At 31.5% G+C, this 24,318-nt stretch overlaps 7 protein-coding genes across 7 annotated transcripts in view; 6 read left to right on the top strand and 1 right to left on the bottom strand.

The window, feature by feature from the left end:
* Positions 1–633: 633 nt before the first annotated feature.
* On the top strand, positions 634–4,603 carry LOAG_17555 (hypothetical protein; the record flags this gene model as incomplete). The annotated part of the gene is made up of 4 exons (XM_020450214.1): positions 634–875; positions 2,501–2,617; positions 3,299–3,473; positions 3,926–4,603. The coding sequence occupies 4 exons, from the start codon at positions 634–636 to the stop codon at positions 4,601–4,603; spliced, it is 1,212 nt and encodes a 403-aa protein (XP_020306147.1).
* A 122-nt stretch (positions 4,604–4,725) lies between these two features.
* On the top strand, positions 4,726–9,324 carry LOAG_17554 (DNA polymerase I; the record flags this gene model as incomplete). Its single annotated transcript, XM_003139931.2, has 12 exons — positions 4,726–4,937; positions 5,068–5,213; positions 5,450–5,679; positions 5,937–6,182; positions 6,324–6,413; positions 6,649–6,798; positions 6,976–7,150; positions 7,427–7,608; positions 7,747–7,858; positions 7,998–8,155; positions 8,809–8,866; positions 9,122–9,324. 12 exons carry the CDS (start codon positions 4,726–4,728, stop codon positions 9,322–9,324), a joined length of 1,962 nt encoding a protein of 653 aa, XP_003139979.2.
* Positions 9,325–12,133: 2,809 nt separating this feature from the next.
* Positions 12,134–13,743, top strand: LOAG_04393 (BUD31 protein). The gene is made up of 3 exons (XM_003139930.2): positions 12,134–12,474; positions 12,684–12,914; positions 13,504–13,743. The coding sequence occupies exons 1-3, from the start codon at positions 12,313–12,315 to the stop codon at positions 13,552–13,554; spliced, it is 444 nt and encodes a 147-aa protein (XP_003139978.1). The 5' UTR covers positions 12,134–12,312; the 3' UTR covers positions 13,555–13,743.
* A 479-nt stretch (positions 13,744–14,222) lies between these two features.
* On the bottom strand, positions 14,223–15,043 carry LOAG_04392 (hypothetical protein). Its single transcript, XM_003139929.2, has 2 exons — positions 14,798–15,043; positions 14,223–14,565 (listed from the first exon to the last, which is right to left on the bottom strand). The coding sequence occupies exons 1-2, from the start codon at positions 14,948–14,950 to the stop codon at positions 14,497–14,499; spliced, it is 222 nt and encodes a 73-aa protein (XP_003139977.2). The 5' UTR covers positions 14,951–15,043; the 3' UTR covers positions 14,223–14,496.
* A 1,460-nt stretch (positions 15,044–16,503) lies between these two features.
* LOAG_04391 (60S ribosomal protein L21) lies at positions 16,504–17,859 on the top strand. Its single transcript, XM_003139928.2, has 3 exons — positions 16,504–16,852; positions 17,205–17,355; positions 17,711–17,859. The coding sequence occupies exons 1-3, from the start codon at positions 16,611–16,613 to the stop codon at positions 17,798–17,800; spliced, it is 483 nt and encodes a 160-aa protein (XP_003139976.1). The 5' UTR covers positions 16,504–16,610; the 3' UTR covers positions 17,801–17,859.
* A 541-nt stretch (positions 17,860–18,400) lies between these two features.
* Positions 18,401–22,430, top strand: LOAG_04390 (hypothetical protein; the record flags this gene model as incomplete). Its single annotated transcript, XM_003139927.1, has 11 exons — positions 18,401–18,619; positions 19,150–19,317; positions 19,685–19,863; positions 19,935–20,084; positions 20,229–20,418; positions 20,554–20,733; positions 20,878–20,960; positions 21,091–21,336; positions 21,533–21,651; positions 21,765–21,892; positions 22,269–22,430. The coding sequence occupies 11 exons, from the start codon at positions 18,401–18,403 to the stop codon at positions 22,428–22,430; spliced, it is 1,824 nt and encodes a 607-aa protein (XP_003139975.1).
* A 1,005-nt stretch (positions 22,431–23,435) lies between these two features.
* Positions 23,436–24,318, top strand: part of LOAG_17553 (hypothetical protein) — a gene marked incomplete at both ends in the record, with an annotated part of 3,967 nt that continues 3,084 nt past the window's right edge. The window contains 2 exons of the mRNA XM_020450213.1: positions 23,436–23,606; positions 23,842–23,978. Coding sequence (XP_020306146.1) covers positions 23,436–23,606; positions 23,842–23,978 — 308 coding nt within the window. The remainder of the gene's footprint in view (positions 23,607–23,841; positions 23,979–24,318) is intronic.

The raw sequence follows: 24,318 nt of genomic DNA, 5'->3' as shown, positions 1-24,318 counted from the left end.
ATTATTATTATTATTATTATTATTATTATTATTATTATTATTATTATTATTATTATTATTATTATTATCAATTTCATCATCGTTTCTTTTCCTTAAATTATCAAAGACGAAATTCTTAATGTTCTGCAAAAAAGGAAGTAGCAATGTAATGAAATATGGAGTTAATCTTATCTGCACTTTGAAAATGAGGATAATAAGATACTATTGTTAGTATAATGTCATTGAAAACGGTTGTAACGATGGTAATAAGAGACTGATAATGGTAATCATAGTGGGGAAAATCGATATGGAAAACTATCTTATCAAGTCTTGAATATCTTGAAATATCGATGAATCGTAACAAAAAATGAAATCGTAATAATAAATTTATTATCTCGTCTTTTTATTTCCTGTTCCTTTCTTATCTTTTTTTTTTCTTTCACTTTTCATTTATATGTGAGGTACTGCAACAAATAATCCACGATCGTAAGCATATTAGAATTCAACAAATTTCCAAAAGTTTTTTCAACTTTTTCATCTTAAAACTAATGCTGAAAACTTTAATTTATCAAATCGATGGCGTTGATCTCATTAGCATTTTCGTTTATTGCTTAAAATTTCATTTTAACTTTGAAAATCAAATCTTCTGCAGACATGGTTGTGTCGTTTTGTGAAAAACTTGGTTGGACATATTTACGAAGTGTACTGGATGGTTTTTCCGAGCGACTGACATTTGGCGTTCGTAAAGATTTGACGGAATTGGTTCAAATTGAAGGGATTGATGGTGCACGAGCTCGAGCATTTCACAATGCTAATATTACAACAGTTCCAGCTTTAGCTGTCACTTCAATTGATGATATTACGAGAATTTTACGATCTGTAGTTCCTTATGTCAGGTATGCATATTTTGTCTAAGGTATACTTTTATTGAACTATGTAGTAACTTTTAATAAGAGTGATTGTTTCAATGAATGCCAATAATGATAAAAGATTGTAAGTGTTGTAGAAGGGGAGGTATAATGCTTATCATATATAGAAAAATGGTGCATAAATAAGCTAAAACGTTGCTAATAATAAGTGAGGCTTTATGGGATGATAACTGATAATAAATAATGCACAAATCATCAAAGTATAGGAGGAAGGAGTTAAACGACATTATACGAACAGTTTGGAAAAAGTTTTAACAAAGATCTTTGACGGAAATTATATGATGCATTCCTAAAAATTCTGACAAAGGAATATTACTAGTCTTGATTCAGTGTTAAATTAAATCAGCAATGTATCAGAACTATTGCTCATATTGTTTCACTTTTGCATTTCGAGTCAGCAGATGAATTAAGATTAAATTAAATTTTAAAAATGTACTTTTTAGTTTATTTATAGTCATATTTCTTGGTACAAGTTTATATTTCTTAAATACGTTAAAAGGATAAAATCCAAATATTTTAATCCATATATTAGATTTGAATTAATATATATTAAGTAATTTGATAAGTATTATTTAAGCATGATCTGACCTGATTAACAAATCAAAATTGGTGAGATAATTGCCTGGTTAATCTTTCTTTCTATCTCTCCTTGTATATTAGAGGAAAGCGTTACAGAACCTGATTCTCTAAGAATTGCCAAATGACGAAATGACGAATGTAAAAGGAAGAATGAAATGATGTACATCATCAACTGTAACCGTAAAGCCATAATAAACTACTCCTTTAATGTTTATAATGAAATACAGACCAATATGAACAACTGATAAATGTGGACATACATACAGATCTAGACATGAAAGATACATGTGGACATATAGATAAACATAAACATAACGAATTGACGAGCTTTTTAGCTGTCATCCATTTAATTAGTGGTAATTGGGCAACAGTTTGGTTAGTGAAGTAGTAAAAAGAAGTCAATTCAATTTGGGATAATGGAAGGATAGTAAGGGAGTAAGATGGACAAAACAGACGACACCATACGTTTCAAGGCCATTATATTTCAGACAAATGATTGGGATTAAATAAGAGCAAAAATCTTTTTGTTCAGAAAAGATAGCTTTTATAGTTATAGCAAATATTACGTCATCTATAGTGAAGGATAGACAGAAAGAATAGATGTAGTAAAGATTGAGGGGAAGAATAAAATGAAGGACGAAAGAATGAAATGAAATGAATGGAAATGAATGAATGTTATTTGAATAATTTAGTATTAATCGAGTAATATCATATTAAAATGTATTAAAACCGAATACAAATTCTGCCACAAAAAATAAAACAATTAAACGATGCATGAATCATTGGAAGCATTTAATGTTGTCAACAGTGTAAAGATTGTTTGGAATAAATTATTAAAAAAAAAAGAAAACAACGGTTAACGATAAACTTTATCCATTGATTGATTTTTTTCCTAAAAATATTTAAAGAAATAAAAATTGGATAAAATGTAATGTGAAATTTCTGTAATTTTTCACTTCATCAAAATTTGTAATTTATACTTTATTTTTTTATTAAATTTTAATTAATTGCAGGCGTGGCAACAACAAAGGATTGAATCGTTGGCTCGCAGGGGAAGGTTTAATGACGGATGTTGAAGCAGCTCAAATATTAATTCAACGTTCTCGTCTACATCTTTCCTCTTCGCTCAGGTTATTTCTTGTTTTAGCATAAGTATTTCGTTTATGTAGGCTAACCGAAATTAGGATATCTAACTTCGTGATACATCTAAATGATAATACTATAGCATGCTGTCGAACAATGAGTATAAAATTCCAATGAAGATTTGCGGATTCAGAATTTATTTTAGTCCATCTAGTGGTTCGATTATCACTTGAATGCACGAATTACTAACATATTCCATTTTGATAAATTGGGAAAAGCATAAGAAAGATGGATCAAAAGAATTTAATTCAGTAAATTATGGAATTAATTATTCCATTTCTTAGAATATTCGATATTAAATTATTATGTTGTTGGGTTTCACGAAACTCTCCAAACATCTGTTATCGATATGGAATAAAGACTTTGTTCATGGAAGTAATCTTGAAATATGACAACATTTACCGCAGATCTTTATCTGAATCAATGAAAAATTGACTTTTGATTGGCTAAGACCAATGAAGTACTTTCTGTCATAGGAGTACTTTTTTTTTTAGATATCTTCATCGATATTCTCTTGATCATTTACAACCATCGATCATTTATGCTACTATCATATATCAAATGATGTGTTATATGTGGAAAATCGGAAGATTTAGACACTGTCATGATTAGTATTATTTGTACTGATCATTTAATTGACTTGTTTCAATTCAATAATTCTATTTTAGGGCTATTGGTATATTCTCGGATGCCAAAATTGATTCTCTATTTTCTACAGTGACATCAATTTGTGAAACTAATCATGATAGCTTGGATGCCACAACCAATAAACGTGGTGATAATAGTATGGATCCTGATTCTATCCTCTCAGATCTTGAATTTACTTCGCATGATTTCTTCACGGTTAGTAAATTCTATCAAAAACACTATAAAATTAGGGTATTTTAACTTTTTTATAAAAAAAGTGATATTTATAAACTAGTAAATATCATTAACTTACTGAAGTAAATAACGTAACTTACTCAGGTAATTTATTACCAATTAGGTAATCTTTTTATATTTTTCTATCTAAAAATTGAATCTTACAGCCTTTAACTATGTTGCAGCATTACTCTACTATTGTAATTTATATTGCTTACAAAGCAGAAAAATCAATATTTGAATTATATGAGATGTTAGTTCATTATAATCATAATCAGCCACTGGCGTGATAGTGTCCTAATTGATGTTTATGCATGATTATGAGGAAATAATGAATTATGTGAATTAAAGAAAATTAAAAAAACGTAAATTAAAGTTTCTTCCTTGAATAATCCTTCTTCATCAATAATTTGAAAATATAATCGTTTTTGCAGCGTGAAGTTTTTCCGAACACAAATATTTCTAAAAATTCGGAAGAACAAAGTACAGCAAGCACTCAAAGTTTAACCCAAAAATCAGAAGTAATTGAAAAACGACCACCGAAAATGAAATTTCTAGAATGTGATAACTTAGACGAGGTCAAACAAGATGTTTTGCATAATTATTCAGCAATTAATAAAGAGAATTTGGACATTTCGAATAGATTGGATACGAATAATGTTGAACAATTATGTATGGATTTATCCCATACTTCAATGTCAGATGAAACATTGCTACGTTTTGGTTGTAGTCAATATTCCAGTAAAATTGAACAAGTTACTCAAGCACTAGATGCCATTAATGTTCTAGCTAATAACGAGAGATTTGATAAAATTAAGTCAGAGAAGGAGCAAGATGAACTTATTGATTTGAAAATATTTGAATCGTTGGATATTTTTAATTTGGTCAACAATGAAACCGAAATGATTGCAAAAACGATAGCAACATCAACAGCTGCTTCTCTTGGAATGCAAAATGATAATGTACAAAAGGATGAGGAGAAATATTTTTCGAACACTAAATTGAAAAAATCATCCATAAATCAATTTAGCGAACTATCAGCAATGACAGAATGTTCTATGTCACAACAGATACCTCTTGAAAGGATTAAAGAAGAAAAGAAATTGTTGTAAATTCGGATGACAGTGTTGGAAATCGATCGATTTTTGATCGTAGTAACGATTTGTTTGATCGAACATCTTGTTCATCGATTAGTTCGCGATCATTTAATACACCACAGAATTCATCATATTGCATGAAACGTATCAATCGACGATCATCATTTAGCCAATCATCAAGATCACCAAGTTTTCAAAGTCCATTGCATAAAATGTTGAAACCTGGATCACCTTTTGTAATATCTGCGGAAAAAGAAATTAAATTTAATGAAAGTATTAAAAACGACATTGAACATTTCAACAGTAATCAAACAAGAACTGCCGAATTTCAAATTATAGATGTTTGCGGGTACATTTATTTATTTAGAAAGCTAAAACACTTGATGACTTTTTCAAATTAAACTCAAATAATCAATGTAAAATTTTAATAAGAAATTTATAGAATTTATTGAGAAAAATTATCCTGTGTAAATTTTCAGGTCTCGTATAGCATGGGAACAGTTATTGGTACGGCAAAAGTACTGGAATCAAATTGGTTTAGGTATTGCTATATACAACAGAGATATAATTGGGATAGCTTTATGCGCATTAAATGAAGAATGTGTTTATATTGATTTCAGACCAAGTCAGTTAATTTTAATTTATATTATCATAAATCGAAGTTTAATTTAGAAATTGAACTTGTTTATTTTGATTTAAAATAAAGACAAATGATTAGAGATAATTGTTGTAGTAACTTTTTGTCACCAAATTATTGATAATTTGGTGAAGCAGTTCCCTGTTTAAATACTACAATTTATTTTAAATTAAATTACTTGATAATTCATATATTTTATCAGCCATATCAGCTTTTTTTTTCAGATCGTATTTCTGAAATTGAAATTTACGAACGAATAGAAACATTGGATAATATATTAAGATCTGAACAACAAAAATACATTTATGATTTAGTATCATTTTCACGTTCATTACGATATCTTCGAGGTACAACTTATCCACCTTCGCTATTCAATCATTGCATTTGTATACAAACACTTTCATACTTGGCCCATTATCGTGCATCGGATGGTAATTCCGCTATTTCATTTCAGGTTTTTCTTTTTTCATATCATAATTTCTATCACATAATAATTGTTTGTCTTTTATCAAAAGTTAATCTTCGGGTTTATTTGCTCTTTTCATTGATTCCATAATAGTTGATCATTTTACTCTCGGCAGGATAGGATGGGAAAATATTTTAAAATTTAGTTTATTTTAAATCAGTTGTTTGTGATATCAAACTACTATATCATATTTGATGATTTTGTTCCATATCTATGCATATCTATGCTTTTCGTTTTTTTTTCAGGATTTAGTTTCACAACTTACTTCTCCGGAACGTGCTATAATTTTAAGAAATGCGACATCGCGATTGCAAGCAGCAATTAGCGCATTTATATGCTTGCATATGCATGATGATTTGTTATCTGCTGCCATTCGATTATCTTCGATGAAATCTGTGGAATTAGAATTACAATCCGTTGTTTTATTCAGTGAAATAGAAACTATGGGTATAGCTTTCGATACGAATAAAGCTGAAATTCTGCATTCCAAGGTGTTACATATTTTTTAATTTTTCAAGTTTTTTTTTTCTTCTTTTTGTGGATTTGTAATTATAAAAGCAAAAAACGAAAATATTGTATGACTTAAAGAAGAGTGTATCAGGATTTTTGTTAAGTCGTACTAATAATTTTAGCTTAAACAGAAGTTGACGGACATTGAAGCAAAAGCATATGATATCAGCGGAATTCCATTTAATTTTGGTTCAGCAGCAGAAATTTCTCAGGTATCAAGTGTTCATTCTTTACATATTAGCGAAGGATATCAATGCGAATTACTGGTTTAATTTATCATATCAAGAAAAATTAATAGTTTTCTCTACTCATTTCAATTTTGTTTAATTAAAATTTTAAAGCGGTATTAAATGTAAGCTTTTGATAATTCTGAGACAGTAAAGTAATATTAGTGATTAACATGCAAAACATGTGTAAAATTTCTCAGAGTGATTTTGTATTATTCAGATACTTTTTGTACGCTTGCAAATTCCACCACCAAATTTATCTACTGGTCGACATTATTCCACCAACAAATTTGTCCTACAACAATTAGCTCCAAACTATCCCATCATAAATTTAATTTTGGAATGGAGACGAATTAGTACCGCTCTAACGGTAAGTATGCTAAATTTATGGATTATAATAATATCTGATAACGTCGTTAATCTTGGCGTATAAGTCATTTCTTTAGCTTTTTTTTCTTTTTCTTTTTTTTTAACAACCGATGACATCGGTTTCTTGGACATAATTTATTTTTAAACTTTTTGAGCTAGTATAAGCACTTTTTTTCAGACGTCTTTGCCATCGCTTTTAAAATCATGCTGTTCTGATGGTCGAATTCGTACTAATTTTATAACATATAGCTGCACTGGTCGTGTTTTAACAGAAAATCCAAACGTGCAGAATGTGCAAAAAGATGGAATCATCGATGGTTTTTCCATCCGGTCATTGTTCATCGCTCCGAAAGGTAATGTAAATTGCTAGAAGCGTTAATTTGACAACATATGCAAGGATGCAGTGTCAAGCATTACAAATGTAAACATGTTGGAAAAAAAGATGCAACATACTGGGTAGCTGTTAATCCATATTTTCTGCAAAAGTTGGTAAATCATTTCTTCTACTTTTTAATTTTTAACTTTTCACTGCATTTAAAACTGAAATTTTCACTAATGAAATGATAATTGTGCAAGTTACTAGTTTTTTTTTTACAATTTGTTTTCCAAGTTAATTTGATATGTCTAAGGTAGGATTCTGTTGTCGTCTGATTATCGACAGTTGGAAATGAGAATGTTGGCACATCTCTCAGCTGATTCTCAACTCATATCTTTGTTTTTGGCTGAAGGAGATTTTTTCGAAATTATTACTAATAAATGGAATACCAACGAAACGTTGCCTGTTAAAGTAGATCGGAATAAAGTAAAGCAGGTTATTAATTTTTTACTGGAGTGAAGTTGTCCTTTGTCGAAATGTAAAACCAGATATTTTAATGAATTGAATCTTAGAAAAAAACATTGACAATTAAATTTTTAAAAAAAACGGCAGTGTTTTAGGTTAATTTTTCAGCTTTGTTACGGTATTATCTATGGCATGGGTTCTCTATCACTGAGTAAGGAATTGGGCATACAAAAACAACATGCACAACAAATGATCATATCTTTTTTCCAGCAGTTTCCAAGTAAATCTTAGAGAGTTATTTGATCGAATCAAATTTATCAGTTTTATCGATTTTATTTTCTTGATTTTTCAAAGAAAAAAGTAAAGAAATAAGGAAATGATGGCACTGAAACTTTCTGTAAATATTCTTTTGTTTACAGAAGTGCGAACATGGATGGATAAAATATTAGCAGTATGCCGAGCAGACGGATTTGTGAGTACCCTGTTAGGTCGTCGACGATTTTTACCCCAAATAAACAGTATGCTACAAACAGAATCAGCTCAAGCTGAACGGCAAGCTATCAATACTTGTATACAGGTAGTTATTACACATATCTAATTTTCTATAAGTTAATGTCGATACCTGGCTCATTTGGTGATGTAGTGTAACATAGTTCAACTATCTACGGCTTCTGACGGATGTAGCATTGTTTTTAATCGTGCAACTATTTCATTTTATCCACCTATTCAATTAAATGTTATTAAATGTGTGGATTTACAGCGTAAGTTGATGAAGACTTCTGGATAAAATGTCATCTTTTTGACATGTTTAACGTTATTCGAATATTTATTAGTCTTATTCGAGTATTGGTACAATTGATTAATATTGAGAGGAAGTTAATAAGTGAAATTTATAGATAGAATAAAATATGTTATCTTTTTTTTTTCGATATAAGTTTTTGTGATACGATAGGAAAGTTATGATCCATTTGTAAAAATGAAATATTTCCGGACAAGAATTGTACCAATTATCTAGTTCAACCAGAATTGGGACATATAATTAAGAGTTTCAATTTCAATTATCAGTCTTGTATAGGATATACTCTGTTTGTACGATGAATATTGTGTACGATCATCTTTGTCTGTCTCTTCACATTACCACATAGAGAATTTTGTCATGACTATGACAATAGAGGTTGCTGTTTTTCCTGTTTTAAGCTATTTAATAAATTGTAAAACAAAATCTTGCAGGGTTCGGTAGCTGAACTGTTCAAAATGGCGCTGTTGAATTTACAGAAGAATTTACTAGGTCTAGTTTTTTTTTTTTTTCGTCTTTACTTTTGAAAGATGATGTGTTTGTCTTAGGAAAATAAAGAGTGAAAAATCACGAGATGTGATCTAATGCAGACGGTAGTGCTATAAATGTGTTAATATAGAATACCAAGAACAATGGATCTGATTGGTACTGATTGGTCTTTTTGAAGCTGATTGAAAGTGCAGAATGTTTTGGAATTTCCGGAAAATTCTTGAACAGTTAACAGATTTCTGTATATTCACATTTCAGGTACTAATTCATCAATTGTTATGCAAATGCACGATGAAGTGTTGGTAGAAACAGATGAAAGTTCGGTAGCTTCAGTTGTTGAAATTATTAAACATTCAATGACATCAGTTATGCCAAATTTACGAGTTCCATTGGCAGTTAAAATTTCATCCGGAAAAAATTGGGGGGAACTTCGGGAAGGTGTTGAAATTGGGAGTGGTTGAAAATTTTTATGCTGAAAATGTGCTGAAGTTAAGTTGGAAATTTCTTCCCAACAGGAAACTTTTGTTTGAGCAAAGGAAAGTTTAATTTCCCATTTGTCTTTTCCTGTTATTGGGGGTTAACCTGTCAGTATTAGTTTTCCAGATTTCATTTTACTGATTGGTATCTACATTAAAATTTCATTTTTTCAAAAAATGAAACAACTACCGACATTTCAATATTCAGGATTCTTTATGAAATGCTATAGCTGCTTTTCTATGAGCGATGGATTATATAAATGTATGTATGCCGAACATATGTAGTGTAGAGATCATTCCAGGAAGAAATTAATTGTAGTTTTTTTTTTTCATTGAAAAAATTTTCCCAATTCTACAGTTTGTCTATTGAAAGCTAATTCTGAACAGGGAATTTCATTGATTAAATATATTATTATCTAGCGCTCTTATTATTTTATCTAGTCCTTGCTCTGATTTGACTAACTTATTATCATCGACTCAACAGGAAATTAATTTATACTTATCCGATTTATACTTATCCGATTGTCAATGATTCTACTTACCTGATTGTGAATAATAGTTTGTGCTTATTCGATTGTAAATGATAGTTTGTGTTTATCCAACTGTAAATGGTAGATTGTGCTTATCCGATTGTCAATTATATCAATTGTCCCAAACATAATGTAATCACTGGAAGATACTATTTTCCATCCATTGTGCAATGAAATCATCATTTTACTTATTTCGTATTATAAATGCTCAAGGTCTGCATATTATTGGATTTGCTATATTTCTACCTGATGTTATAGGATACCTGTAACTTTGGAATTTTTTAAATTTGTCAATAATATTTGGCCGATTCGATATCTGTAGAACTTTCGCGACAAAAATATATTGTGATGTGAATTGAATGATATTAATGCACGAATCAGAAAGCAATATTTGTAGCTGTAAATCACTTCCCGTAAATGTATGGTATGTTTATTACAGCTATTTTTAACTTTAATAATGACAAGAAAGAGATTCATTACAAATAAATTAGAGCAGATTGTTGAAGAGTGAAGTGTTCTGATTGATTAAAATAACATTAATCAATTAAGGGGATTTCAAAGGGAATGGTAATGAAGTGGAGGTAGGACGAATGCATGAGAAGAGGTGAAAATTACAATGATGGTAGTTAATGTGGATGATAATGGTAAGATTAACTGTGATTAGGATAACGAACTGTGAAAAAAGCACCAAATCAAATTACGATATCACTAAATAAAATTATCATATTAAATTTTAAAAATTTTATGGGGAAATATGAAGCGAAAATTGAAAAACCATCAACTAATGAAATGCAAATAACAATTGTGTAGTAAGTCAACCAATTATCATTACCATTATCAGTGGTTGTGGACAGCAAGTATGACTCAAATCTTAACATTCAACTATTGATGTACAATTAATCAAATTGAATTAATGTATGTAATAGGATTTCCGCCAAAAAGACAAAGAACAATCACGCATTAAGTATTAATTAAGTATGAACAAAACAAAAAAAGAGCACTGTAGGAGAAACTCAGAAGATAATGGGAAAAAGATATAAAAAGAAACAAAGAGTAGAATTTCTTCAAAAATTTAAAACACGATAACTTCTTAAGGATACTATCATAATCTGAGTAATTAGAATGAAATTGTTCGAAGTCTATTATTAAAATATTTCACTGAATATTACTATAATTAAAGCTTGAAAAGATTACCATCAAATTGATTGAGAATAATGAATGAAAAGAAAATAAACCAGTATGAAATGATTATAAAAGAGGGAAATCTGAAATTTGTTGCTTATCTGTAACAAATGAAGATTAAAATAAGAACGACTAAGAGATCTGGAATCCTTTGATATGCGGAAAACGAAAAGAACAAAATAAATTGAACAACGAAGAATGAATAGACGACAGAAAGGAATTAATCATATTAGCCTTACAGTAAACTACATATTCACGATTATAAAAATGAAAGATTTGAAAGCTACAGAAGAGTTATACTGATGTACTAATTGTCGTTTCTCGCCTATTTAAGAATTATAGATGTTCGACGATATGAAAGATGATTGATTTCCGGAAAGTCTACAAAGTAATTATCATCTAATGTTTTTTCTATAATATTGGAAGTGGAATCTTTTCAATTTAACTCGCAATTCGATCTTTTATCACATAATTATTTTTTTACACCAAAACATAATTAATCGAATTCCGGAAATTGGCAAGAACTAATGCAACCTAAATCTGGAATGGGAAACACCCCCAAAAGCAACGACAAGACTCCATATAAGGCTTTGTTAACTAGCAATCACAGCGTGGGATGTTCGTATGTAACGTACCATCATGGCCTTATAAAAATTTGATGCCTTGGGAGGATTTATTGTATAGTTGGTTGAATTTAGCCATTTTTCCAGGCTGTATTTGTGTGTTTTGGGTTTTGTATTGTGGTCAGTAAGAGGCTGTATTTCATTTTCTCGCGGGATTAACGGGATATTTGAATGGTAGTTCGAATCATTAGAATAACGGGGTAGTATTTGAGTGGTAGTTTGAATTCCAAGAATAACGGGTAGTATTTGAGTGGTAGTTCGGGCGACTAAAATAACCGGATGGTATTTGAATGGTATTTTGGATCATTAAAATAACCGGATAATATTACAATAATATTTCGTGGCATTGAAATAAGTCTAATACTGATTAAATATCATATAAGGTTTATCAACTTGAAAATGGCTTTAATCAAACAGTCATCCAAGATATTCTTTGGTATGATATTTAATTCCAGTATATTTTAGCATTTTCATCTAAAGATGGATATCTAACAAAACGAAAAAAAGGTAGTTATTATCGAATATATGTATCAAAATGAATCGATTAATCCTATGTGGATGTGTGATTTATTATTTCGCGAAATTGATGTCATTATAAGGTTTTTCGAATTTCCGAATTTTATACTGGAAAAGTGATCATGTCTGTTGCGAATCGCTTACGACGAATGCATAAGCAACCACCAGAAGGATGGGATTTGATTGAGCCAACATTAGATGAATTCGAAGCGAAGATGCGTGAAGCCGAAACAGATCCCCATGAAGGAAAACGTAAGACAGAAACCCTTTGGCCTATTTTCAAGGTTAGCATTTGATGTTTTTGAAAAAAAAAAAACGAACGAGAAAAGGTAAAAAAGAGAAGTATATCGTTAATATATTCTAATATGTGATTAAATAATGTACGTTTGTGCCGCGCCCAATCAGTATTCATGTGACAATATGCCGATTAGAATGCTATCCATGTGATGGCATTTCTAAGACAGCGTTAAGAATTTTTTATGGTCTTTTCCAGATACATCATCAGCGATCGAGGTATATTTATGATTTATATTACAAACGACAAGTAATCAGTAGAGAATTATATCAGTTTTGTTTGGATACGAAATTGGCTGATGAGAAATTGATAGCTAAGTGGAAGAAACAAGGATATGAGAATTTGTGTTGTTTACGATGTATTCAAACGAGGGATACTAATTTTGGCACCAACTGTATATGTCGTGTACCAAAGAGTAAACTAGATGTGGTTCGTGGATCATTTTAATGTTATCATTCCTTCTCTTTTTTTTTCTCAGATCTTTTTAAAAATACGAAAAAGAAAACAATCTGTTTAGTTGCTGACTGAATTATGTATTGATTTGAAAACACATTTAAGTAAGGCAGTATTGGTTTCAACGGTTGAATTTAAATAATAGATTAAAAACACTTAAATGTTCAATAGTTTGCTCTTCAAATTCTGGAAAGTGACGTTAGGGAGGGAAGCCGAGGGAAAAGGAGTGCAACGTGCTTAATTTTAGGTTTTGCATCTAGTCGTCTTACTGTCTTGTGTATTCTGCTATGAATTTTTATAACATTTTGTTAAATCAAATGCAGAATAGTACCCTACTTTCGTTTCTTTCTTTCTTTTTTTTTTTTGCTTAGAAATTGTGGTGCAAATTTGCGGCACTTAAGCATATTTAAGTACATATAGTTGGTACTTCTTCGTTGTATCACCATGAGTGCGTATTATATTTCCTTGCAAAGAGATTTTTTGGGATTTTAAGCTAAAACATAGATCAAAATTAAGGGCGAAATATATCAAGCCAGAGGAGAAAATTAATTGGAGCTTTTTTCAGGGCCGCGTGGTAGAATGTGTCCATTGTGGATGTCGAGGATGTTCGGGATGATTGAAAAGTTTGAAGTTAACTTCATACAGCTAGACTTATGTTTATAAGTTCCGTATAACATATTTCAAGGAAAAAAGGAGACTGTTATTCATATGTGCAGGTGGAACTGTTTATAATTAGTTATCAGCAAAAAGAAAAAAAACTCCATTATGCATTTTCGAAATGGGTAAAAAGATAGGACTATTTTGGAGGGATTGCAGTATCCTTTCATAAACATTTTACAAAGATTTTGACTTATTTAACATCATGATAGTATATTTCCATAATTGTTATATTATCTTTTTTTTTACAATTTGTAAGTCTGCGAAATTTCTTACTGGAGAAGCTTTTCAAAAAAAATCAACGAAGCCTTTCTTTCGCTTTCTACCGGTTATATGCGAAGCTACATCTTTCTTGGGGATGAATGAATGGGAAGATACCATTACACTGTCTAAAAAGAAATAACCGAATTTTGAAGTTAGAAGAGTGGAAAAAAGAGATTCATCAAACAAAATGGAATCGTTTGTCTTAAAAAGTGGTTTTGTTCCGAAAATTTCGAAATTGCATTGCTTTTTTACTGAATCGATCATAAGTAACTCAAGCTTCTTCTTCCAAGGTAATCAGGAAGCCATTTGTAATATTGGCAATTATAATGAGCTTTTCATGTATTGCTGCTTGTACTAAACGGGGTTTTTTCGTTTGTTCCCAGCAATAAATAATCCCTCAATTTTTCTTGAAAAGAGAAGCCTTATTTTACGACTATAGCCTATTCGTCTCAAGATGAAATCTTGTTGTCATGTGATATATACTTGCTAAATTTTTTTATGGAATACATTTCTATACAAAACGAAGTAGAAGCTAAAAATAATAGTAATTACTGAGCACAGAGATATATTACTGATACGACCAATTACTACTTCAGAGTCTATGGGAATTCGTCAGTATCTGGAAAAAAGATGAACGTCATCCCGTAAAAGCCAAGTCATCAACATACTTATCCTTGATGTCTTTCCATAACTTCCCTTTGTTGTACTGAAAAGCAAATTTCATAGTTCTCTGAATTAAACAATGATACGGCAATGTGTCGACTGCATTATTCATAAAGATTCCCGTGTGCAGAGTTCAGAAAGATGGGAATCACCGAACAAAGTGAACCACTATGAAGAGTTGTGAACACATTTCATATTATATCACAAAACTTATTCTCTCCGTTCACAAATTTCCTGGTTGTAACTAATATAGAAATAATGAGATATGAGATTACCTGACTGAAGAGATAATCGCCACCTTTATCAACGACCAAGTCTGTTGCAATCGCTCCAACAGTTAGTACCACGAAAAGGGTTGAAAAACGTTTGGTGATAAATTTGTACGCATAAGTAGCGAGAGTCATTACGTAATCCTTGAAATAAAACATTTGCAAATCATCCTTCCCTTCAGAAATTCACTCCGTGAAGTCACAACTTATAACAACAGTTTAAAATGGAAAATGGAAAGACTATTAATTAAGAATATCGAAATACAAACTGACAAAAGGTTATAATATTTTCGGGAATCACTGCAGTTAAGAAGATAAGATGGAATGCAGTGATATTGCTGCATCAAAAGTAGACAATTTCAAAAAAGGCAAGTTTACAATCTAGAATTCAATGACTATGAAAAAGAGCGGTAGCTGTCCCAGCAGCCAATACTGTACTTGATGTACTATCAGAAAATATTACACAACACCTTCAAGATACTTAGAATAGATTAAACAGGAAGGTAATAAGTACAGAAAACGCATCTTACCACGTACATTAATGCAGTATTCTATCAATTTCTTTCGCTCCCTGAGAGAATTTTTCTGCAAGTTATATGATAGATTCTGGGAAAAAATCCCAGGATTTCCAGAAAACTCAATAAATTGTAAGATTCTAAGCTAATACCACAATAGACGTTCGGCTTCAGATAATATACCTACGAACTTTAAAGTCCTGAAGTTACATTTCACTGATTTTTTTTCCATCCTATATGATAGTCCAATGAATATAAATTATCAAAAGGTGCATTTTGCTTATAGTTTTAACAACAATTGTGAGACATATATCTATGCATTTTGCTCTTTGGCATATATTCAACTGTATTGTATTTTGCATTTTCTTTTCCTAATCCAGTACATTCCCCTGAAGTCTTCCACACAGAAAGTAACGTGAAGTAATAAATGGCAATCCCGTTTTTCTTTATGCAATATACTTAATAATCCTGAATATAGCACTTTTCCGGAACACTAAACAATCGAATCATGAAGATTTATCCGGTGATTCAACATATATGTATTAATATTTGTAATTTTATACACAAAAATGATAGAAACTTATGATTCCCTGAGGAATAAATCCAACCAAAAAATATCTCGAAAACGGGAAAAAAAAGCGATAACCTAATCCGGATTTGATAACAACGAAATCTCCACTTCACATTCGTATTCAGCATACCGCAACCACAGCAATCAATAGTGACAATATGGGATGAAGCTCAATTTCACGGACCATCTTGGTCCATCGAACTTTGACAGTTTGGGAATATTAAAAGGGCGGACTGGATAGGGCTAGGTTTTTTTATGGAGCTGGGGAAGGGAGGTCATTGGAAGTTTCTTGCGTTCAGTTAGGTATAATGTTAGAGGCTATATAAACTGCTTTCATTTTATGCAAGACCTTGACATAATAGAGGGTAATCGACAATAAATAACTTTCAATCGATGGATCATAACTTTCATAACTATTATAATCGGATTTTGCTTGACCTTTGTAAATATGGAAGCACTTTATGTTATTCGAAAATAGAATTGTCTGACAACAAGCAATGTATTATTAATGATGCAGTAATAGGTCTTTTTTTAAAACTATATTTTATACTATGCTTGTTTTATAGTGTATATTATTCTCTGGTTAAGAATAATTTATGTTTAAAATATATTTATTATTATGCAGACAAAGAGTCACTGATTATTTAATAGGAAATGTTGCTTGAAAATAGGGTTTATATAGTAATGAGGAATGTATTGTTGATGCTATTTCAGATATTTCACCTCGGAAAAAATGGTGAATCCAAAAGGTATTCGGCGTGGTACACGTTATATGTTTGCTAGAGCATTTCGAAAACATGGAATTGAACCACTGTCAACATTTTATCGGACTTACAAACGTGGTGACATCGTTGACATCAAGGGAAACGGTGCCTTCCAGAAGGGTATGCCTTTCAAGGCATATCATGGACGAACTGGACGTGTTTTTAATGTCACCAAACACGCTGTAGGAGTTTTAGTCAACAAACGTGTCAGGTCAGTTTCCGTGTTTTAATTTCATTTCAAGACATCTTTTGTTTTTAGGCTTTCTTGTATAAGTATCGCCTCTAATTGCTAACGAGGAAGCACCGAATATACCGTGTGGTATTTTCATACTATGATTTTTTCTTCTCTGCATTAAATTGTTTTTCCTTTGAGAATAACGTTTCAAATAGAGGTTCGAAAATTTTAGCGAATCTCGTATTTCATGAAGAACAGTCATGAAAGGCTCAAAAATTTTGGCTGAAGGAGATTGGTCCAGTTTGGGAGGCTAGGCAAAATAGATAATTTTGAAAAATATAACACATTTCTTCTATTTTGCCATATTTAAATTCATGAAGTTTTCCAGGAACCGCATCATACAAAAGCGCATCAACGTTCGCATTGAACATGTGAGACCATCGAAATGTCGTCAGGATTTTTTGAACCGAGTTAAGGAAAATGAGAAAAAGAAGAAGCTCGCACGAGAAACTGGTCAAATGGTACCCATTAGAAGAATGGTTTGTAGTTTTCATTCTTTTGCAATTTCAAACTTAGTCAAGTGTTGAGAGGAGGATAGTTGGTTCTGATGGAACTTCAATTGGAAAAAAACAAAAAAATCTGAGATGTACTATTATCAGTAGATAGAGTGTATTCTTTTTGTTATCGTTTTTTCGAACATCATGCACATTTCTTTTTCTTCTCTTTATCTGTCTTGCATGTTAAGAATATCTATATTGAATAGTTTTATTTCTGCAAGTTTTCTTGTCTTTTTTTCGGATTAATTCCAGAGAAATATATACTGTTAAATGCATCCTTTGTCATCTTTTTCTTATCATCTTTAATCATGCAAATAGGTAATTTGATCAATTTCAGCCAAAAGAACCGAGGAAAGCTCATTTGGTCAAAACACGTTCCAATAAGCCTCAATTGCTCTGTCCAGTCAGATTTGAAATTATTGCTTAAACAACATTTATCTTTTCGTTATTTGTTATACTGACATTGGAATAAAGATTTCTGTTATCTTTTTCTTCATTTGTATCAAACATTGTGAGTTATTTGCGTATCAGTTCGCACTCTTATTCGTATAATCATCACGAAGCTAAACTTTAAACTACGGTTTCATATTGCAAGTTTGAATAATATGGAAGTAAGAGAAGGGAATGATGGTGGAAGCAAGATTAATTCTGGTGTGTTTGTATGGAAAGTTATTTTGCAAGCATCTATGCAAACTGGTAAATGTCATTCTGCCTATGTGATTTATTATGAGGCTTTTTGTATCCCTCGTACTTTTATGAGGAGTTAGGAGTTGATGGGGTTTACCGTACCGAGCTGCAATGGAGAAACTGAAATGTAAGAGACTTTGACTGCTGGTACATAGCTACATGAATTTTTTTTAATGAAGATTTTTATTGGTCCAGATCTTTGGTATGCTTCCTATACTTTGATCTTATGAATAATTTATCCTCATTCGTCTCCTATCGTGTGCCATTTATTAAAAGATATGAAATTTTTTCTCCTAAATGATTTAACGTCGAATCAGTTTTTAAGCTCAGAAATATAGCAATGGGTGATCGTAATGTGGAGAAATTAATACGGAAATATATTGATAAACGGGATGATAAACTTGTTGATATTGTGGAACGATGCTTACGGAAGGGTTATGATTATGAGAAGATGAGGGATCGTGTTAGCGATCATCTCCGTGATTCAACTTCACGGAAGCGTTTAATCGATGCGCTTTCTGATGCATTTCCACAGTTTGCTCGAAGACGGAAACATCGGGTATATATTTTTATTCCTTTATTACCTTAGCACTATTGTGCAGATTGAAATAAGCTTAGATTATATTACAAGAGACATCTTTGCTTTACTTTTGGAATCCAAACAGTTTTTAATGTTTTTGGTTCTTTATTTCATACCTCTCAAGGTATGCATTTGAATTTTGAAATTTAGTACACTGCAAGAATTTTTCATCTCTTCAGCAACTTGTAAAGTTTGAATTATTGATCAGTAGTTGATCAGTGGTGTATTTCACGATGCGCATAGAAGTTGTGCACTTTTTCGAGATTTTTCAGTCGATCTTTGATTTTTCTTTATAAAATTCCCATAAAGCTCAAATCTTATGCATCATGCTACTTGCATGGATACACACGCACGCATCGGTGCTCCAAATTCTCATCCTATTTTCATAACTGGTGCAAAGAGTTTGAATTATCACTTTTTACTGCTGTAATACAATTTTGACAGTTTCGATCATTCGAAGTAAAATTTTTATCAGTAATTTTGAATCAATGAAATTTCATGAATTTCAGTTCGAGGAAACGAAGGATACTAAAGATGGGTCACTGAAGAAGCCTAAACTTGAAGAACGATCAGACTCTAATCCAACACCAGCTACACCAATCATCACTAAACCGATATTGTCGAATGTTTCTCTTATCAAAACAGAACCAAAGAAATCGGATGAAATTACGGAAGAAGTAAGTTTTATATCAGGAAATTGATTAAAAGGTTTAAAAGACTGCACGACAAATGCTTCTAATCGATATTTCGTATCATAGAAACTCGTAATATCGTTATGAAGAAATAGGCGCTGAACGACTTTGTTTAGCCCTTTTTTGATAGTTTATGATTAATTTTTTATTACTGCGATGTGAAAGGTGCAGAAGAAAACCAAAACATAGTTATTGATAAGTACGTATATTCCATTGTGATTATTCTATAGTTCATATGCTTGAAATTTCTTCGTCAAGCAGGATTTTGTTGCAATGTTAGGGTTTTTATGTTTTGTTACGAAATGAACTGCAACATTGTAAGATTTACTGAGCTTACATATTCTAATTTTAGGAGCTCAAAAGCAAGGAATTGATGTATCAAGCTCAAATGGCAATTGAGGAGCGGAAGCGACAATTGAATCTTACAGCAAGGCCTGGCATAGTAGCTCAAGCTGTGATTTCAAAAGCATCAAAACTAAATACAAAGGAAGCTAGCATGTTTATGAATTACTCAATGGAGAAAATTAATAGGTTCTGCAGTTTTTCCTACTTTTTGAAATTGTGAGACAATCCGAATTTCTTGTAAGTCTATGTTTTTTCAGGGTCAAGGAACTGAAAGAAAAATTAGCACAACGAACAGCAACAGTTGCGCAGCTTGTTAAGAAGGATGCTAGCGATGGAGCAATTTCAAAAGCAAAAGTAACCGATGAACCGGAGCAGAGAATTGTCGAGTATTTAGATCCTCGAATTAGGTTAGTATGTATTATTTCCTAAATGTCTTAATTTCCGTAAGTTGTACATTGTAACTAATAATCTTAAAAGTGGAATTATTTTAATATTCAGTTAAACATAACTTCAATTTCTAATACTCAAAGATAAGCCTAATTTTTTTCCAGTTTAAAATCTGCTCAGCGGAAGCAGCGTGCAATTGTTTTCCATGATAAAGGCGAATTTGAGAAATTGGCCCAACGTGAACGAGCCAAAGCTCGTTTAGCAATTTTGCAAGCAGAAATTACGCAAATAGCCAAGAAAACAGGAATGTCCTCGTCAGTAAAACTGGCTATGCTAACTCCATCATCATCTGCGGTATGTTAACCACATTACCTGGGCAATCTTCTTTGAAGAAAAGAAGGAGGAAGATGATTTGTCGTCCTTCTTCAATGTGAACAGCAGGACGAATGGCATGTTTCAAGTGACGTTCAAGCTTGACTGAGTTTTTAGGTGAGTGACGTTCCAGTCGTAGAGTGGTGGGACGAAGTCGTGCTAGGTGGCAGTTATGACTTGATACCTGAAGAGAATATTGATTCCGACGACAAGTATGTGAAGACAATCACAAACTTGGTGGAACATCCTATCCAACTCAAACCCCCTGATGAGCCTCTTCAACCGCAGTATCTGAAGGTAAGAATTTTTACTGCTAAAAAAACAAACAAGAAAAAATTTTTTATTTATTGCTGTTTATGACTAAAATGTTTCTCTTATAAATTCTTTTTCTCTTTTTATGCTTCTGCTTGCACTTAAAAACTACTTTTTGTTTTATTCAAGGTTTACTTAACAAGTCGAGAGCGAAAAAAGATCCGACGGCAGAACAGAAAGGAAGCACAGAAGGAACAGACGGAGAAAATAAGGTTTCTTTATTGAAAACCTTTATTTTTCCAGGAACTGCTGACTAACTCTTCTTATTTTCGTTTCGGATTTTAATGAATAATTTCTTTATTTCACCAAAAGTTCTTTGGAACGGATTTCTTTTTTCTTCAGGTTAGGTTTAATCAAAGCTCCAGAACCGAAAGTTAAATTATCAAATTTGATGAGGGTATTGGGTTCGGATGCTGTTCAGGATCCGACTAAAGTCGAAGCTCACGTGCGTAAACAAATGGCTGAAAGACAGCGTAAGCATGAAGCGGCAAATCAGCAGAGAAAGCTCACTAAAGAGCAACGGTCGGAAAAGAAAGTTCGGAAAATTAAGGAAGACACTTCGTTGGCTGTTCATATGGCAGTTTATAAGTTAGTTTCTACTCAGTTGGGACTCCATTTAATTCTAGAAACATCGATTGTGTAGGAGCTTGGATTTCCAATCTGGGGAATTAAGATGTTATTTTTACTTTTCCAGTAAGTAGGTTAAAATGGAAGTTTTGTGGTCGTTTGTGAAAATTTTATTCTAAACAGAAAGTGAAAAATAAATAGTTCCATCTTTTTTCAGAGTCAAATCTTTGGCTCATCCAGCGAAGAAGTTTAAAGTTGAAATGAACGCTAAGCAACTGCATATGACGGGTTTGATTCTGCTGCACAATAATATCAATCTTGTAATTGTTGAAGGCGGTATGTTTGGAATTCACTAATTTCACATATTGAATTGTACTGATTTTATACATTGCTTTATATGAATTTACTGAGGAATATTGGAGGGACGTCTACTGCTTTGTTTAATTTAGGACCGAAACAACAAAAAGCATTCAAAAATTTGATGTTGAATCGAATCAAATGGGGGGATGAAATTATTGGCCAAAAAAAAGAAGCCGAAAACAAAGATACGCCTGGTGAAAGAAATGATTGTTCCTTGGTTGGTGAAGTTTTCTTTACGTTTAAAAATTAAACAGATTTAGAACATGAGTTGAAACTTAGTAAACCAAAGAAAATTGCTGAAAATATTGAGTCGCCAAGTAAGATAGTGAAGTAAGATAATGAAGCTCGTTACATACCTTTTTATTTGCAGCCAGAATCAAATTTCCAACATTTTTTAAAGATTCTTTCAAAATGTCTTGCATAAGTTGCAGAGATTACGAATCAATTTTCCTGTCTGCCCACGACTTTTCATTTCCTTCTGAAAGATATTGCATGAAATAGGCGACAGCGAGACTATATTGTTAAATGACAGGATAAATTAAGGTACATGTTGTACTTTTATTAATTTTTTTTTTGAGTTTTGGAATTTTTAGATTTGGGAAGGTCTCCAGAAACGACGAAATTTTGGTGAAGTGAAATGTATGGTTGCTACACTAGAAAAACAAGCAAGAGAAATTTTGGAAAAACATGAAGCGGCACACTTTTGGGATCTCGCTTATAGTACTTCACTTTTGGCCGATGAAGCTAGCGCTTAAGTCCTCAGATTTATCAATATTGTTGATGTTTGAAAAAAAAAAACATAGTTTGAACTTCAGGTCCATATGTAGTGGGGTGATTATCAGGAAAGTCGAATTTATTGCTTGGGTTTGTTTTAGAGTCGCAAGATCTGGAAGGTATTTGTTTTTGTGTAAAAATGAGCGTTATGTGAAATATCCGTTCAGTTTTTGTTTTTCTTAGTATTGAAATCAACTCTATTTTTTGCTCTTTCTCTTTTGTATTTAATGTGTAACAAGTTTTTCTTTTTCTTTTCTTTTTTTAGGTTCAGAAACTGCTACTCGTAAATTTACCATTCATAAACAATGATTGTTTATATAAACTTTAATCAAACAGTAATTTATTCTGTTATATCATTTGTACGTGTTATCATGCGCTTTTATCCATTTGATCTAAGATAATTCATGATAAAAATCTTTGTCGGACATTCTGGTTTACATTTCACAGATTCTTTGTTCTGTATAGAACATTTACTCCGGCTAACATTCTCAAACAGTTTTCAAATTGTTCCGTTCAATTTTGCTTTACACAACTTTACATCATTTTATAATCGATGAGTTATTCTCAGTTTTCTCTGCTTGAACTTTTGCCTATGTCGCATAGCAAATGACACAAAAGTGATACTTGAGGTAAGAGCGAAAATTATTGATACTTGAAGACTAGCTTATATTCTCTCTGACACATAACTGGCGTATTTTTTTCGTTCCTTTCTTCAAGATAAAGTAACATGCTCATTAATAATTTATTAGTCTGAAAGTTCCGGAAATATTGATGTCCCCATGAGTCATCCAATGTAATTGAAAGGAGAAATTTTAGACTAGATTGCTAAATCCTAAGCTTTATAGATGACATATCACCCATAAACTAAGTGGAGACGGAGTATTTCGGCCAGAGTTAGTTTATGACATTTGCGAGGACAGGAATTTCGTCTAGTGTAGTTGTAAAAAGTATGTGTTTTTAAAAATTTTTTCAAATTTAAGGCAATAATGAAGGATGACGTTGATGTGACAGATGTATTACATGCAAAAGTTGACCAAATGAATGCTGAGGTGGAGAAAATGAAGCAAGTGCTTCAGGCAAAAGAAGCTGTTCTTGAGGATGTACTTTGTAGCATTAATCAACTCCCAAGACATCCATTCAATACGGTCCTGATTAAAGTAAGGTATTTTTTTTATGCAATTGCCATAAGACGTTTGCATTGATTAAATTAAAATCACAAATTTCTTTTTTCTCGAGAATAGTAAGACTTATTTGTTATTTCTTTGACCTATAAATATAAAATATATGTAAGTAGTACTAGATTATACGGAATTTAAAGCTTGTAATTTGAGTTTGATGGAATATTTGAGTCAAAATAATGATAAAATTGGTTGAAACATTCATTTGTTATAGAATATTTTGAAGTCAGAAGTGAAGCAACCAGAAAGTTCTAATTTGAATGGTTTCAAATGCTGCATTATTTGGAGTGCATTGTTTCTAGAGAATATTTGCATCGCCATTGAAGTGGAAAATGATACACACCATGCTGTGTCAGTTTTTTTTTCATAGTTTTAGTCCAAAAGTAGTTTTCGAGTAACTTTTTAAAAGTTACTGATTTTGGCAAGTTTCCAAGAAAAGAATGAAAATACAGTTTAGTTTTTCAGACTTTGTCATGTCTCAAAGTCTTCCGGCATCATCCATGCGGTGAAAATTAGGAAAAAGTTGTCTTTAAAGTTGCAGTTGTCGACTTATTTGAAATTTCATAAGTGTTAATAAATAATGTAGTCAACAATTTTCATATATATATATATATATATATATATATATATATATATATATTATATATATATATATATATATATATATATATATATATATATATATATATAT

This window comes from Loa loa, assembly GCF_000183805.2.
Source record: "Loa loa unplaced genomic scaffold supercont3.91, whole genome shotgun sequence".
Taxonomy (NCBI): domain Eukaryota; kingdom Metazoa; phylum Nematoda; class Chromadorea; order Rhabditida; family Onchocercidae; genus Loa; species Loa loa.
The sequence above is the reverse complement of the archived record's forward strand: the minus strand, read 5'-3'. Positions and strand labels throughout refer to the sequence as shown.